The sequence below is a fragment of the Taeniopygia guttata genome, chromosome 1, assembly GCF_048771995.1.
Source record: "Taeniopygia guttata chromosome 1, bTaeGut7.mat, whole genome shotgun sequence".
Classification (NCBI taxonomy): domain Eukaryota; kingdom Metazoa; phylum Chordata; class Aves; order Passeriformes; family Estrildidae; genus Taeniopygia; species Taeniopygia guttata.
Window position 1 is genome coordinate 113,566,434 of NC_133024.1, and position 15,409 is coordinate 113,581,842.

Genomic DNA, 15,409 nt, shown 5'->3' on the forward strand with positions numbered 1-15,409 from the left:
GTCAGGGTTGGGATTAAATGTGTGAGATGGCATTTTTTGTTCGGATTTAGATATTTATTAGCTTTTGTCTATATTACAGTTTTATAAATTGTGAGTTTTACAGTGCTTCACACTGACAACCTACAAAATAGAGATTTTTTTTTCTATGAGGCATTTTAAGGATAAATTGTTTAATTAAGAAACGATACTTAAATTAATTTTACTTTTAACTTAATCAGCTACTTGTGGTCAGCAATGGGGACTTTTTTATCCAATTACACAAAACCACCCAAACCCATGGAGAAGAAGAAGGAGAAGGAGAAGGAGAAGGAGAAGGAGAAGGAGAAGGAGAAGGAGAAGGAGAAGGAGAAGGAGAAGGAGAAGGAGAAGGAGCAGCCTCCACCCTAAAACCTCCACCTTGCTTTATATCTATTCCTGCATTCTAAACCCTTCAACTCTGAGTTTCCCACCCTGTGATATCACACACTTCCATTCCAACTCCACACCTGTAATCTCAGTTTTATTATTGAATTTTGGAAGCTTCTCCACGGCCTCAGGTCAGTGCAGTGTTCTCCTGGGGGTCAGTGCTGGCAGCACAGAAAATCTGAAATTTTCAGCACCCAGGCTTCCAGCAGTGACCATTATTATCTCTACACAGGCGTGTGTATAAATATGTCATGTTTCCATCTCAACAACAACACCAGAGGGTGCTGGGCACTGCCCAGGCTCCTCAAGGAATGCCAGAGCTCCAGGAGACTTTGGGAAGCGCTGCCAGGGATGCCCAGGGTGGGATTTTTGGGGGGTCTGGGCAAGGACAGAATTCCATGATCCTTGTGGGTCCCTCCCCACTCAGGATATTCCAGGAGGAGCCAGAATTTGGCAGGGCAGCACAAGCAGCACCCGGCAGGTCCTGCAGTAAGGAGGAGCCCCCGAGGCTGTGGTCAGTCACAAATTTCACTTTGCAGGCTCAGAAACTGCTTTTGTCTGACCCTGGTTTGGGACAGAGGCGCAGGAACCCCAATGTTTGCCCGTGCAGGTGGAACACGGAGTGTGAAACTCAAGTTTGAGGCTCACAGCCACCAAACCAACCCAAAACACACCCAGGTGCTGCACACCAGGAACACCTGAACAATATTAACATCATCTGGGCTCACAGCTTGGAGCAGATATCAGAATATTCTCCTCTTTTATTTCTTGTTTTTCCTGCTAACCCACAGCCACTAACTGAAGAGGATGGATTTGTTTTGTCACAAATGATCAAAGTTTGCCTGAACACTCACATGAGGTGATTTGCTGAGCCATTCCCAATTTTGATGTGTATGAGAGGGAGATTATTCCTTCTCCACACCCAAAACACCCTCAGCTGTTTTCTTCTCCCATAGAAGGGGACCTGCACCTATGGCTTTGCATTTTCTATGCTGGTCATGCAAGTTAAAAGCAGCTTAAAAACTTTGTAAGTTTGAGCTGAAATTCTCCAAACCTTCCACAGCTCACGGGGTTTATGCTTTTCATTGTGTCACGGTCTGGAGACTTAAAATCTGAAGGAGCATTAAATCAGAGAAGTGACCTGGGCAGTCATTAAATATAAATATAAATTGAAATTGAAATTGAAATTGAAATTCAAATTCAAATTCAAATATATGTAAATACAGAGAAATAGAAATAGAAATAGAAATAGAAATAGAAATAGAAATAGAAATAGAAATAATATAAGTGTAAATATCTTCTCCAAGACCAGGAATCTGAAGGTGATACTGTTGCTTTGAGCTTTTTAGCAGGTAATTTACTCTGCCACACAAAATTCCGTACAAAACACACATAAATGGACCAAAATTTGAAATAATTTTCCTTATTCCTTTCCTAAATTTTCCTCTCAAAGGCTTTTACTCCTGTGCTGAGATAAATAACTTCTCTTTGCCTAAATTCTGTCTTCTGCAAAGACATCAAGCCTCGAGCTGGAGATGTTAAACTGGAAAAAATAATTTTCAGAATGATTTCAGAATATTTTTCCTGTGTCTGATCAAACTCCCAGTTAAAAATGTGTGCATTATTCTGATTTGAGCTGCATTATTCTGATTTGAACTTTTGTGGTTTTAGTGCACAGATGTTGCTCCTTGAAATTTTAGGGGTTTTCTTAATTCTAAATCCATACTTTAGTTCCCAGTATTTTGTTTCTTTGGAAATTTGTGCACACAGTAATGAAGTCACTTCCTCATTCCAGAATCCTGGAATGATTTGGAACCCTGAATCCTGAGAATTTTGGATTTTCTCTGCTGACAGTCACTGACCCCCAAGAGAACGCTGCATTTAACCTAAAGCCATAGAGAAAGCTTCCAAAATTAAATAATAGAACTAAGATTTTAAGTGTGGAGTTTGAATAGGAGTTGAATAGAATACCACAGTGTAGAAAACTTAAAGTTTTAAAGTATAGTAATATATATAAAACAAAATAGAGGTTTGAGAGAAGACACTAGTCCTTCTTCTTCACCTTCTTCTTCATAGGTTTAAGTAGTATTGAGGAATTAAATAAAAAAGACCACATTGCAGACCACAAGTAATTAGTTATTGGGTTAAAAGTAAAAATCATTTAAATGTAATTACTTAATTAGGCAGTTTATCCTTAAAAGACCTTGTAGAGAAAAAAATACAGCTCCATTGTTAGTGTATTTAAGTAGTGTAAAACTCATGGTTTGTAAGACTATAATATCAATAAAAACTAATAAAGTCCAAACAAGGAATACCATCTCATACATTTAATCCTAACCCTAAAAAAAAAAAAAAAAAATTGCTATGAAATCCAAACTTCTGGAATCATGTGATTATTCGAATATTTCCCTGTCTTTTAGGAAAACAAATGAGCTGCAATCTGTGTTTGAAGCTGTGCCTTGTTCTACATGAACCATGAGGACACCCAGGGCAAAGTTTAAAAGATTAAAATATAATAATTTAAGTATTTTTATGCTTTATAAACAATATGGGGTTTATTTTTTTTCAACTGATTTATCTGAAGAAAAACAATGTGACAGTGAGGACTGTGTAAAGAAACTCACTGTGTGTTTTTATGCAAAGCAATAATTTGCATTTCCCTGAGAAATAAATAAAGAGACAGCACCCACATTTACAGAAACTCTAAAACCAGAAGTCAAAAATCATCTGTGCTCTGGGTTATTTAATCCCAGTATCAGAATATCACAAAGCACAGGTATTGCTGATATTTGTGATTTTATTCCTCTCAAAACAGATCTTATCCAGCTACAGCTGCTGGACTAAAAATGGAGATAAATATCTGAGCTTTAGCTGAGGGAAACATCTTGAGGAAGGCAAGAACTGTGAGCCAAGCTGGAAATTTGGGATATAAAAGTCTGTGTCTGCAGTGAAATATTGATTTTATGCCTAAGCAACACCCCAGATTGCAGAAATCTAGAAGATAATAAAGTTCTAAAAGGAAATTTTTGATTCCACCCAGTGACTTGATGGTTCAGGCATGTTTTAAAAGATTTAAAGAGAGAAAATCAAACTGAAATGACAAAAAAATGCCATTAAAATAGTCTGGTTTCCTCTTGGTTTTTTTGTTTGTTTGTTTGTTTTTTTAATCAAGGTACTTTCACTTCACTGCTCTTTAAGTTATTTGTAGAACTCCATGTTTTACTGAAATATTGAAAATATCTACTCAGATACAGGCAGAAGTTGCCTCATTCCTGTCATTTATTCAATAGTTTTTAAGTCTTCACTGGATTAAATGAAAAATTTGCTTTGGTAATTGCAGGCCAGGTAGTTTCAGGTGCTACCTCAAGATTTTCATGGATAAATCCCTGCAGGAAAGGGAATTACTGGCACAGGGAAGACAACAGTAAATAAATATTTGTTCATTCCGTGCATTTTAGAAAGATTTAGCTGTAGATAATGCATATTTGATACAAAACACACATAAACTGACCAAAATTGAAAATAATTTTCCTTATTCCGACCCTAAATTTCCTTATCCATGTAGGATAAGGCAAAGGAAGCTGCAGAGAATGAGGAATTGATCTGGGAAGAACAGGAAAATTATTGGATTATTTGGTTTTGACACACAAATTAATCCCAGTCGGTTGCTCCTGGCTTTAAATCTGTAAAAATCTTCAATAATGGATTGAAAAATGTTTAAATTTTAAAGAAAACAGGAGGATGCTGCCATTGCCAAGCCAGCAGATATAAAAATATCTCACTACTAATTCTGGATATCAGCAAACCCACATGAAAACTCCTGGATTTCACAGAATTATTGAGGCTGGGAGAGACTTTAAAGATAATCCAGTCCCACCGTGAAAATCACCCTTAAATTATTTACATCAGGGGTGTCTCCTCTGTTTTGCAGTAAGTTGGAAAAAGGGAGGAAAATGCTGATTTTTAAAAATATCAATTTTTTTTTTAAATTCTAACAGAGGAATGAACAAAATATGAAATAATCATATAGAGGAGTTTCAGAAAAATAAGAATTTGCTTTCTAAAACACCAAGGGAGGATTTTTTTCCCTGATAATCTGTTTGGAGAGGGAGAAAAGAGAAGGAGGCTGAGATAATTCTTGCAGTTCCAGCATTTGGAGCAGTCCAGGTGCTCCCAGGCACATCAACATTCCCTGAATTCAGAATTCACAGTTCTGCCCTGATGGAATCACAGAGGCCAGAACCAAGCCCAGGCACCAAAACTGGAAAAAAAAAAAAAAATCCAAAATTCCTCTTGTGTTTTAAGAGCTGTGCTTGGAAAAGACTGACAAAAACTGGCAGCTTAAATCAATAAATCCAGATAAATCAATTATGAAATACAAGTGGGAGCTCCATTGTGGTGGAGCCAGACTGGTTCTGATCTTTGAAATTCAAAGAATTGCCCCAAGGAAGCACAAACTGAAGAAATGAGAATATTTTTGTTTCTGACACAGAAATTGCAACACTGAGGTGACAGCTTCACACACAAAGGGTGGGGTCAATATTTCTGTGGGTGACAGCAGAAGGGGACATGATTTCCCACAAAAAATCCCTTTTTAAATGAGATTTTCTAAACCCAAGTCCTGTACCAAACCAATTTCTGTTCTGCCTACAGTGGAGAATATTAAGTCTGGGGTTTTTTTTGTCCAATTTTAATTAAGCAATTCTTTTAAAATATTTAAAATATTCTTCCATTTCCCAATTAACTGATGTTTTGTTAGTTCTTTTCCCACTCAGGCCTTCAGCTGAGCTGTGCACAGCCAGGCCACCACAAGATTTCTGCAGCCTCAGCAACGATGACAAAATAAAGGAGATGAAACCACCACTGGGCTAAGAAAAAAACCTGTTTAAAGCTCCATGGCATAAAAGGCATTGTTCAGTTGAGGGTTCCTTATTCCCTGTAAGAACATAAAATCCTGGATCACAGTTTTGAGCTCCTGCTGCTCCCTTATTTCAGCTTCAAACAGGAGAAATAGAAATAGAAATAGAAATAGAAATAGAAATAGAAATAGAAATACAAATACAAATACAAATAGAAAAATACAAAATTATAAAATAGAATTATAAATACTATAACTATAAATATAACCATAAAATATAAACATATATATAAATCAATAAATATAAATATATGTATAAATATAAAAATGGGTTCATGGAATGCTTTGGATTGCAATTTGTCACATTTTAGCCTGGAATTGTCGTTTGGTTTTTTTTTTTTTAATTATTTTTCACTGTGCTTTAATGGCAGATCTCAGAAATACCTTGCAGGAGGTGAGGGTGAAGAGGCTGGTGGGCAGTGAGGACAGCAGTCATCTCATCGTGATCCGAGGGGTGGATGTACTCATAAATGCTGTTTCCAGTGAGCTCCACCTGGAAAAAACCATGGAATAAAAGCAGCTGGAGCATTTTCTGCCCTCAAACACTCCAGTTTTCACACATGGGCTGGGTGGATCAAAAGCATCTTCCAAATCACAGCCATTAATCCCAATTAATTCTTTCCTCAGCAGTGATTGATGCCAGCGAGGTTTTTGTGGGAATTTCTGGTGTTGCACCAGAGACAGAAGAGCTCCTGTTAGAGCTGGGAATGAAGTGATAAATTAGAGCAGCTGTAGAAATGTTAAATTGCCACAAACGGGAGGAAAACTTGGAGCTGTAGAAATGCCTCTCAGGAAGGCAAATATTAAAATAAAAATGATGTTCCTCCGGGTTCGCAGAAACTCTCACCTGCTCTCACACAATCCCTTTGTGTTTTCCCACCACCAGCAGGGCCAAAATGACTTTTTCTAAAGATATTTGAGAAACAGGGGTTTGGAAATGGTTTTTATGGGTTTATATCCTTGTTTTCTCTGCCTCTTGAGCTCTATTTTCTCTTAATTCTAATATCACTGTTACAGACACAGGTCAAGTCCTAACTTCTTTTTTGCCAAGGTCGGGATTAAATGTGTGAGAGGGAATTTCTTGTTGGGACTCAGGTGTTTATCAGTTCTTATCTCTGTCACAGCCTCACAAACCCTGAGTTCTGCAGCACTTCACTCCAACAAACTCCAAATGGAGCCCATCTCTCTCCCCCCAAGGCCTTTTAAGGATAAACTGTCCAATTAAGAAATGACACCTCAATTATTTTCACTTTTAACCCAATACCCAACCACCCATGCCCACAATGGGGACTTTTTTATCCAATTACACAAAACCACCCAAACCCATGGAGAAGGAGGTGAAGGAGGAGGAGGAGGAGGAGAAGGAGAAGGAGAAGGAGAAGGAGAAGGAGAAGGAGAAGGAGAAGGAGAAGGAGAAGGAGAAGGAGAAGGAGAAGGAGAAGGAGAAGGAGAAGGAGAAGGAGAAGGAGAAGGAGAAGGAGAAGGAGAAGGAGAAGGAGAAGGAGAAGGAGAAGGAGAAGGAGAAGGAGAAGGAGAAGGAGAAGGAGAAGGAGAAGGAGAAGGAGAAGGAGAAGGAGAAGGAGGAGAAGGAGAAACCTCCACCCCAAAATCTCCATCTTGCTTTATATCTATTCCTGCATTCTAAACCCTTCAACTCTGAGTTTCCCACCCTGTGATATCACACACTTCCATTCAAACCCCACACCTGTAATCTCAGTTTTATTATTGAATTTTGGAAGCTCCTCCACGGCCTCAGGTCAGTGCAGTGTTCTCCTGGCAGCACAGAAATAAATTCTCAGCAGCCGGGGTTTCAACAAACACACATCCAAAGAACTCCACTTTTTTTTTTTTTTTTTCAATTAAAAATACTGATTACTACAAAAATGAAGGTACACAAATGGCCTCTGGGAGAGCCCAAAATCAGATTTCCATGGATTTTCACTGCTCTGAACAAGCACTCTCAGTGAAGATCTGCTTTAAATATTTGTGTGTTCCCTGTCCTGCCCTGAACTTTGCGTTCCTGCCTTTCCCACTGTGGCACAGTGGCACAAAAAACCAAAAAGAGACTTGTGCTCCCCATTTGCCCTCTGCCAGCTCTGCCTGCCACCCCCCAAATCCCTGAGAAAAGTCCCCAGAAAGTTGCAGGAATGGATTTAAGGGAGAAACAGAGCTGATTTCCTTTATTTATCTCCTCCAAGTCTGGGAATCCAGAGGAGATGCTGGTGCTTTGAGGCTTTTAGCAATTAATTTCCTCTGCCACACAAAATTTGATACAAAACACACATAAACTGACCAAAATTGAAAATAATTTTCCTTATTACAACCCTAAATTTCCTTATCAATGTAGGATGAGGCAAAGGAAGCTGCAGAGAATGAGGAATTGATCTGGAAACAGAGCTGAATTCCTTTATTTATCTCCTCCAAGTCTGGGAATCCAGAGGAGATGCTGGTGCTCGAGGTTTTTAATTGATTTACTTTTGCCACACAAAATTTGATACAAAACACACATAAACTGACCAAAATTTAAAATAACTTTCCTTATTCCGACCCTAAATTTCCTTATCAATGTAGGATGAGGCAAAGGAAGCTGCAATTGATCTGGAAACAGAGCTGAATTCCTTTATTTATCTCCTCCAAGTCTGGGAATCCAGAGGAGATGCTGGTGCTTGAGGTTTTTAATTGATTTACCTCCGCCACACAAAATTTGATACAAAACACACATAAACTGACCAAAATTGAAAATAATTTTCCTTATTCCAACCCTAAATTTTCTTATCACTGTAGGATGAGGCAAAGGAAGATGCAGAGAATGAAGAATCGATCAGGGAAGATCAGGAAGAATTTTGGGATTATTTGCTTTTGACATAGAAATTAATCCCAGTCAGTTGCTCCTGACTTTAAATTTGTAAGTATCTCCAAAAAACAAATTAAAAAAATATTTAAATGTTAAGGAAAACAGGAGGCTGCTGCCACGGCGGGGTTTGAAAGGAGTGTCAATTGTTCTGAGCTGCCTGATGTGCCTCAGGCCCCCCAGATCAGAGAGGTGCAGTAATTGAAGCCATTCTGAGCCAATCCTGCTCCTCTGCTCAGATCCCCTGAGTTGCCTTTTCTTTGGAATAAATGAAGTTGTCTGCCCCAACAAAGCAATCTTTTTTTTTCTTTTTTTCCTGCTTAAAATGTTCCTCATCCTTCCATTTTCTGCATTATTCATGGAATGTCCCTTCCCAGGGCTGTGCAAACTCACTTTTTTTTTTCTCCCCTAAGCATCTATTCCTCCTTTCTCCTTCCAACAGCCCCTCCCTGCAAACACAAAAACAGCAACACGGAGCTGATACTTTAACCAGAGTGAAAATTCACTGGGGTAGGGAAAGAAGGGGAAAAATAGAGGAAAAAAAATAAGGAAAGGGGAGATGGAGAAGAGAAAGAAAGAGAAAAAGAGAGAGAGAAAATAAAAGAGGGGAAAGGAAAGGAAAGGAAAGGAAAGGAAAGGAAAGGAAAGGAAAGGAAAGGAAAGGAAAGGAAAGGAAAGGAAAGGAAAGGAAAGGAAAGGAAAGGAAAGGAAAGGAAAGGAAAGGAAAGGAAAGGAAAGGAAAGGAAAGGAAAGGAAAGGAAAGGAAAGGAAAGGAAAGGAAAGGAAAGGAAAGGAAAGGAAAGGAAAGGAAAGGAAAGGAAAGGAAAGGAAAGGAAAGGAAAGGAAAGGAAAGGAAAGGAAAGGAAAGGAAAGGAAAGGAAAGGAAAGGAAAGGAAAGGAAAGGAAAGGAAAGGAAAGGAAAGGAAAGGAAAGGAAAGGAAAGGAAAGGAAAGGAAAGGAAAGGAAAGGAAAGGAAAGGAAAGGAAAGGAAAGGAAAGGAAAGGAAAGGAAAGGAAAGGAAAGGAAAGGAAAGGAAAGGAAAGGAAAGGAAAGGAAAGGAAAGGAAAGGAAAGGAAAGGAAAGGAAAGGAAAGGAAAGGAAAGGAAAGGAAAGGAAAGGAAAGGAAAGGAAAGGAAAGGAAAGGAAAGGAAAGGAAAGGAAAGGAAAGGAAAGGAAAGGAAAGGAAAGGAAAGGAAAGGAAAGGAAAGGAAAGGAAAGGAAAGGAAAGGAAAGGAAAGGAAAGGAAAGGAAAGGAAAGGAAAGGAAAGGAAAGGAAAGGAAAGGAAAGGAAAGGAAAGGAAAGGAAAGGAAAGGAAAGGAAAGGAAAGGAAAGGAAAGGAAAGGAAAGGAAAGGAAAGGAAAGGAAAGGAAAGGAAAGGAAAGGAAAGGAAAGGAAAGGAAAGGAAAGGAAAGGAAAGGAAAGGAAAGGAAAGGGGAAGGAAAGGAAAAGGGAAGGAAAGGAAAAGGGAAGGAAAGGAAAGGAAAAGGGAAGGGAAAAGGAAAAGGAAAAGGAAAAGGAAAAGGAAAAGGAAAAGGAAAAGGAAATAATGAAAATAAGAAGATGGAATAGGGAAGGAGATTATTTACACTGCTTCATGTATATAATTTTCTCTAGAAGTTGCCCTTAAAAAACACTGGGTGCTCCTTTTCAGGCCAGAAACAGGTGGGGTGCAGGAACACCCCACATCCAATTTTTTGCCAGGGAGGAAAGAAAACACAAAATCTCCCTGTGAGTCATACCTGGAAATTCTTCTGTTTATTTATAATTCCAAGGGGACAAGCATCCTGCAAATACCCATAGGTGTTTTCATAAATATCCCTATCACCTACATTAAAAAAATCTAAAAATTCTTCTGGTGATGGACATTTCATTTTCAGAACATGACAAAATTGCCAAGGATCATCACTCATAACCCTCTTCTCATTATTTTATCTCTGGTTAAGAATTATTTTTTTTTTTTTTCACTGAAGGTTTTGCCCTTGGAATGAAAGTATTTTTAGCAGAGAATTTCCCTTAAAAAAAAAAATAAGGAGAGAATGGGCTGTGTATAAATTCCCTATAAATAAATAAATATTCCTATAAATATCCCTTCAATTTTGAGATTTTCTGACATAAAAAACCCAATCAAGCTGACCAACCCCATCAACTGTAGGTGATGTTTTCTCTTAAAAAGTGTCACTCATGGATGGCTCTTGCTTTTCCCAAACTCATCACCTGTTTTAAAATTCTTCCTCATGGAAATGCACATTTTTCCACAGGATTCAAAGGCTCAAAGGTCACGGTTTTATCCAAAATTTAATTTTTGTCCAGGAGTTTATGTCTAAAATTCAAGCCTGAAATTCTTCCTTCAATAAGGACTGATTTTCCTTGTTATAAACACAGAAAGTGCTTTTATTCTGATGGGTTTATTTGCAACCTCAGAAAAATCAGCAGGAGGTGAAGGTGCAGCACTGGCTGTGGGGAGTTTTGGTGAATTTTGGATGAGTTAGAGATGGGACCTCTGAGTTTTTTAGGTGATGGGTTTATTTTATCTTCTGCACAGGGAGGAAGGGTGAGTTCAGCTCACATCTTCACTGCATGGGTCAGAAGGTCCCAAGACCCTCAGTTGCAAGACTTTTTAAGGAGTTATTGACCAATAAAACACTGTTAATAAGGATATTTATGTTTTTGACCCAATCCTTAAATATTTCATCTTATTAAAACCCATGTTACAGTGTGAGCTCTCTTAGCCAATCATGCACACAAACCTACAGTGCTGCATTCTGAACTCCTTGTTTACCTCTGGAAATACTTTTATTTTTATATCTTATACTCTAAACTCTAAATTTTCCTTTACTTAGCCTAACATGTCTCTGCTTTAAACTACAAATCCACATTCTCCCTTCTAGCACCTAAGTTTGGGAGCCTTTTCCAAGGTCCCATATCAAATCCTGGCTTTAATTCCAAGCTTTGGTTTCCAGGCCCAAAGTTCTGAGAGTTCCCTGCATTTCAGATTCCAACAACTGACCCAAAAATTGACTTATAAAATTGACTTTAAAACATAAAACCACCAGCAAAGAGATGGGGGCTAAGGCAGAGTCAAATAACCAAAATATGGATCCATAATTTGGAGTCTCACCCCCTGCTAGGCACATTCAGGTTCTTTTAAAGCCTACAGTGAAACCTTGAGAACTTTAAAAATATGGAAATTCTACAGTTCAATTCATAAAGCTCTGAATTGAACTGTAGAATTGCCTCAGGTTATTAAAGCAACTTCCTCAATGCAGTTTTTAATAGCTGTAAATACCAAATCTCAGCATTTCCTACTAACAGGGGGTTTATGAGGAACTCAGTTTTTTTTTTTCCAGCCAAGGAATGATTCATAATAAACACACAGGACTAAGTGGATGGATTCTAGAGCAAATAATTACATATTTTTCCTCTCACAGACCCATTGAATAAAACCAAAATAAACTCCTGGGAAATTTCTGATATTTGTGGTTAAATATTGCAAGATTTATCAAAAATCAAAGATAAGCCTGGCTCCTTCATGGATCCAGAAAACTGCTGGAATAAGCTCCAGACCTTCCAATTAAATTAAAATTTGTCTTCCCCCATTGTTCCCCAAGTGGATTTTTTCTTTCTTTTTTGTGCCTTTGGACTCTGAAGGAAAAAAAAAAATATTTGGGGAATTTGAAGCTGTTTGTTATCCATTTAAAAAAAAAATTTAAAAAAAAGCAAGAAATTGGCTGTCCCAAGCAGTCCAAGGCAGTTCATCCCTGGGCTGGGACCAGCTGGGATGGGGTGGAGGAGGGGTCCCCCAGAAAATTCACAATTTTTCCTGCTCCAGCTGGGAGCAAATTTAACTCCAAAGCCACAAATGAAGTGTCAGGGCCGCAAATGAAGATGTAGATTTTTCAGAAATTCCGTTTCTGAGGCTAAAGCTGTGCTTAAAAACAATCCTTAACTCTGGGTTGAAATTTCTAACCGGTTTAGGCAGCCTGGCTTTTGCTCAAGCTCTAATTTCCTCCTGCTGAAGTTAAATCTGAAGTTAAATTCAACCAGAAGATAAAGGCCGCTGTAGCAGGCCTCCAAAAATAGCCTGCAAAAATCGCTTTAAATGGCTTTTTTTAAAATTTAGTGTAAATATATATTTTGAAACAAACGGCACTCGGACTGGAAATTGATGTGTGGGCTAGTTAATTGTCAAATTATTTCATAAAAAGGCCTTTCTGTGCCCACTCAAAAGGGATTTTTCCAGTCACCACCACTCTGCTCTCAGCTTGTTTGGCTCTGTGAGGGTATTTGTTGGGAATATAATGTGGAATTATGGCTGGTTGAATTTCCTCCTCCTGCCCAAGCCCCTTCTTGTCGATGGCAGGGGCAGAAAATCCAGAATTTCCAGAGCAGTGGGAACAAGAATTCCTTTGGAGGCCCTGGGAGCTGCCAGGAATATCCCAGGGAAAATGGATTTGTATTTTGAGAAGTGGGAGAAGCCCAAAATCGATGCTGGTGCTGTTGAAAGCAAAATTATCCCTTCAAAAAGAGAATATTGAGGCAGAGCAAGAACAGGTTGGTGATAAATCAGGATGAGATGTTGTAAATAAATTTAAAAATATATTTAAGTTTTATTTATAAATAAGTTTTATCACTAAATCCCTATTCTCTGTGGATTTTTGTGTTTTGAGAGTCTTCTAAACTTTAAATCCCACAGCTTTCAAGCTCAGTTGTTTCAAACCTCTGCTGCAGTAAAAGGTTTGGCATTTTGCTGATTAAAAAAGCAAATTTTTTTGCTTTGTTTTTTTCCTTGCTGAAGGATTTTGCTGCCTTCAAAAAGCAACTTGGCCAAACCTCCTGATTTTTCTCAGCACTAAGAATTTATAGATATTTCCTTGCACATGGAATTCAGTCAGTGCAGATGACCAGGAGGGATAAATAGGATTAAAACAGGCCAAAGTCTGCTTAGTGTCCCGTTGTTCCATAATTCTTTAATTTCTCCAAATTACTGAGTTGTTAAAATAATAATAATAATAATAATAATAATAATAATAATAATAATAATAATAATAATAATAATAATAATAATAATAATAATAATAATAATTTTTTTTTCTTTTTCTTTAGAAAGCCTACAAGATCTGGTGGCTGGATATTCCTCCAAAAGAACAATTTCTGGGCAAAATGGGCAAAAAATTGGAAAATTTTGGGAACAAAAAAATTCAGGACAGGGAGTTTCTGCTCCTGGATGGATGGATGGGAATGCTCAGTGCTTTGGGATGATGGCACTGATGAAATGGATGGATTTTAGCAGGAAACATCCTGAATCCTTCAGGATTTAAAATTCAGGGTGAGAGAAACCCAGGCTGGAAAATGAGTGGAAAATAGAGCCTTTGTGTAGGGAAGTTTATTTTCAAGCAAAGCAAGATTTAAAGGAATTTGAACATGAATTAAATGGTATGAAGCAACTAAAACTGTACCATAACAGAGGGAAGTGAGCAAACAGAACTAAGAATGTTTCCTGCTCATATTTTTTAAAATTAACAGGTTAAAAAAATGTATTTATGGTGGCTATTTATTCCCTAAATGACTTTTTTAAAAGGATCTTAGGGAAACAAGGGTTTAGAAGTGGTTTTTATGGGTTTATATCCTTGTTTTCTCTACTCTTGAGTTCTATTTTGTCTCATAGCCACTAATTTTAATATCATTGTGATAAACACACACCCAAAGAATTCCACATTTCTTTCAATTAAAAATATGGATTACCACAAAAAAAATTAAGGTACACAAATGATCCCCATTAAAACTCCCCTCTCTGTTTATGGAAGCAGCCACAGGATAAATTAACCAGATATTTTCAGAATATTCTCCTCTCTCTCACCTCTATCTTCTCTGCTGCTTAGTCTTTATTCCAATTCATTTATTTATTTATAAATGTTTGATACACAACTGAACACTTCAGTTCCTTGCAAGTCTCATCCAGGGCGTGCTGAAATTAATGAGGAATTTTTTAATGGGAATTGGGCAAAAATTAGGTCAGGTGCTACCAGTGAATTTCAGTCACAAACAAATGTATGGAAAGTCAAATTCTACAATAAATTCAGTTTTTTTTTGCCCCATGCCTGTCCCAAGAAGGCAAAAAAAATTAGAAATGTCCATCTGAGAGGAAAAAAAACCATAAAACCCCTCATAGTTCTGGTGCAGAACAGTAGTAAACTGAGTTTTATGAGTTCTATCACAACCATATAAAACGCTTTACTGAAAACACCACTGAGCTGGAAAAACTCAGGAAAAACTGCCCTGAATTCCATGTGAACACTCATAAATCTGCCCCCCTTTTCCTTTTCTTTATTTTTATTTTATTTTTATTTGTATTTTTTTTCTCCTCCCCCAGCGCATTTACCATAAAACCCCTGTTCCACATCAGATTTCTCTCCCTTTCATAGGCAGCCTCAATATCTGACACAATCTAAAGCTCCCAGACTCAAATTCTGAGTTTTATTTCAGCCCTATTGCGTTACCACGCTTGGGTTTCAGGCCCTGCCTCCATTACAATTTGCAATATCATATTATTTATGGCCCTTCTGAAAGGTAATGAGGAGTAAAATACAATGAACAAGAACAGATATAAAGACAGGGCGATGTGGTGGCAAGGAAAGGAAATTTGAGTATTTAACCAAAGCCCTTTTCAAGGAGAAAAAAACTTCAAACAGCCCTGAAAAAAAAACAAAAAAAAGACTTTATATAAAGAAAAAGCATCGGTGTGAGGGTCCAAATTTGTATTTAGCAGTTTTATTTTATTTCTGCTTTAGGTGTCAGAGCACACCCCATACCTGGGACAGGCCAAGGTGCACAGATGCTGTTTCAGAAATGTACATTATTTTGCCATCGGACGCCACGACGAAAACAAAGCCATCCAAAGTCTGAAATAAAGAGAAATGCACAGGGTAAGAAGCAAGAAATCTGTTTAAAAGCATTGACAGTGGGGGAAAAAAATTTATATATGTATTTTGGAGGATGATTTCTGCCTTCAACAGCAAAATTTAAGGAATATGAATTTTATTTGATTTTATCCCCTTAAACTCAGGGTGGTGTGAAATCCACCTCGTTCCCCTGCAGATGCAGCTTTGCTGCTGCAATTTCAGGGAATATTTTGTTGTTAATTCAGAGTTTTTTTAGTGTTTAACCCAAATCCTGAGCTCAGGGGGAAGTCAGGCCCTACCTGAGCCATTTTTTATGGTGTAATTGGCAGGCCCAG

The 15,409-nt window shown here is 37.9% G+C and overlaps 1 protein-coding gene across 1 annotated transcript in view; it reads right to left on the reverse strand.

Moving 5' to 3' along the window:
* The window catches only part of SIM2 (SIM bHLH transcription factor 2), a 62,071-nt gene that overhangs the window by 34,927 nt on the left and 11,735 nt on the right, over window positions 1–15,409 (reverse strand). Inside the window, exons 3-4 of the mRNA XM_030284346.4 lie at window positions 14,985–15,074; window positions 5,708–5,816 (exon numbers count right to left, since the gene is read on the reverse strand). Coding sequence (XP_030140206.4) covers window positions 5,708–5,816; window positions 14,985–15,074 — 199 coding nt within the window. The remainder of the gene's footprint in view (window positions 1–5,707; window positions 5,817–14,984; window positions 15,075–15,409) is intronic.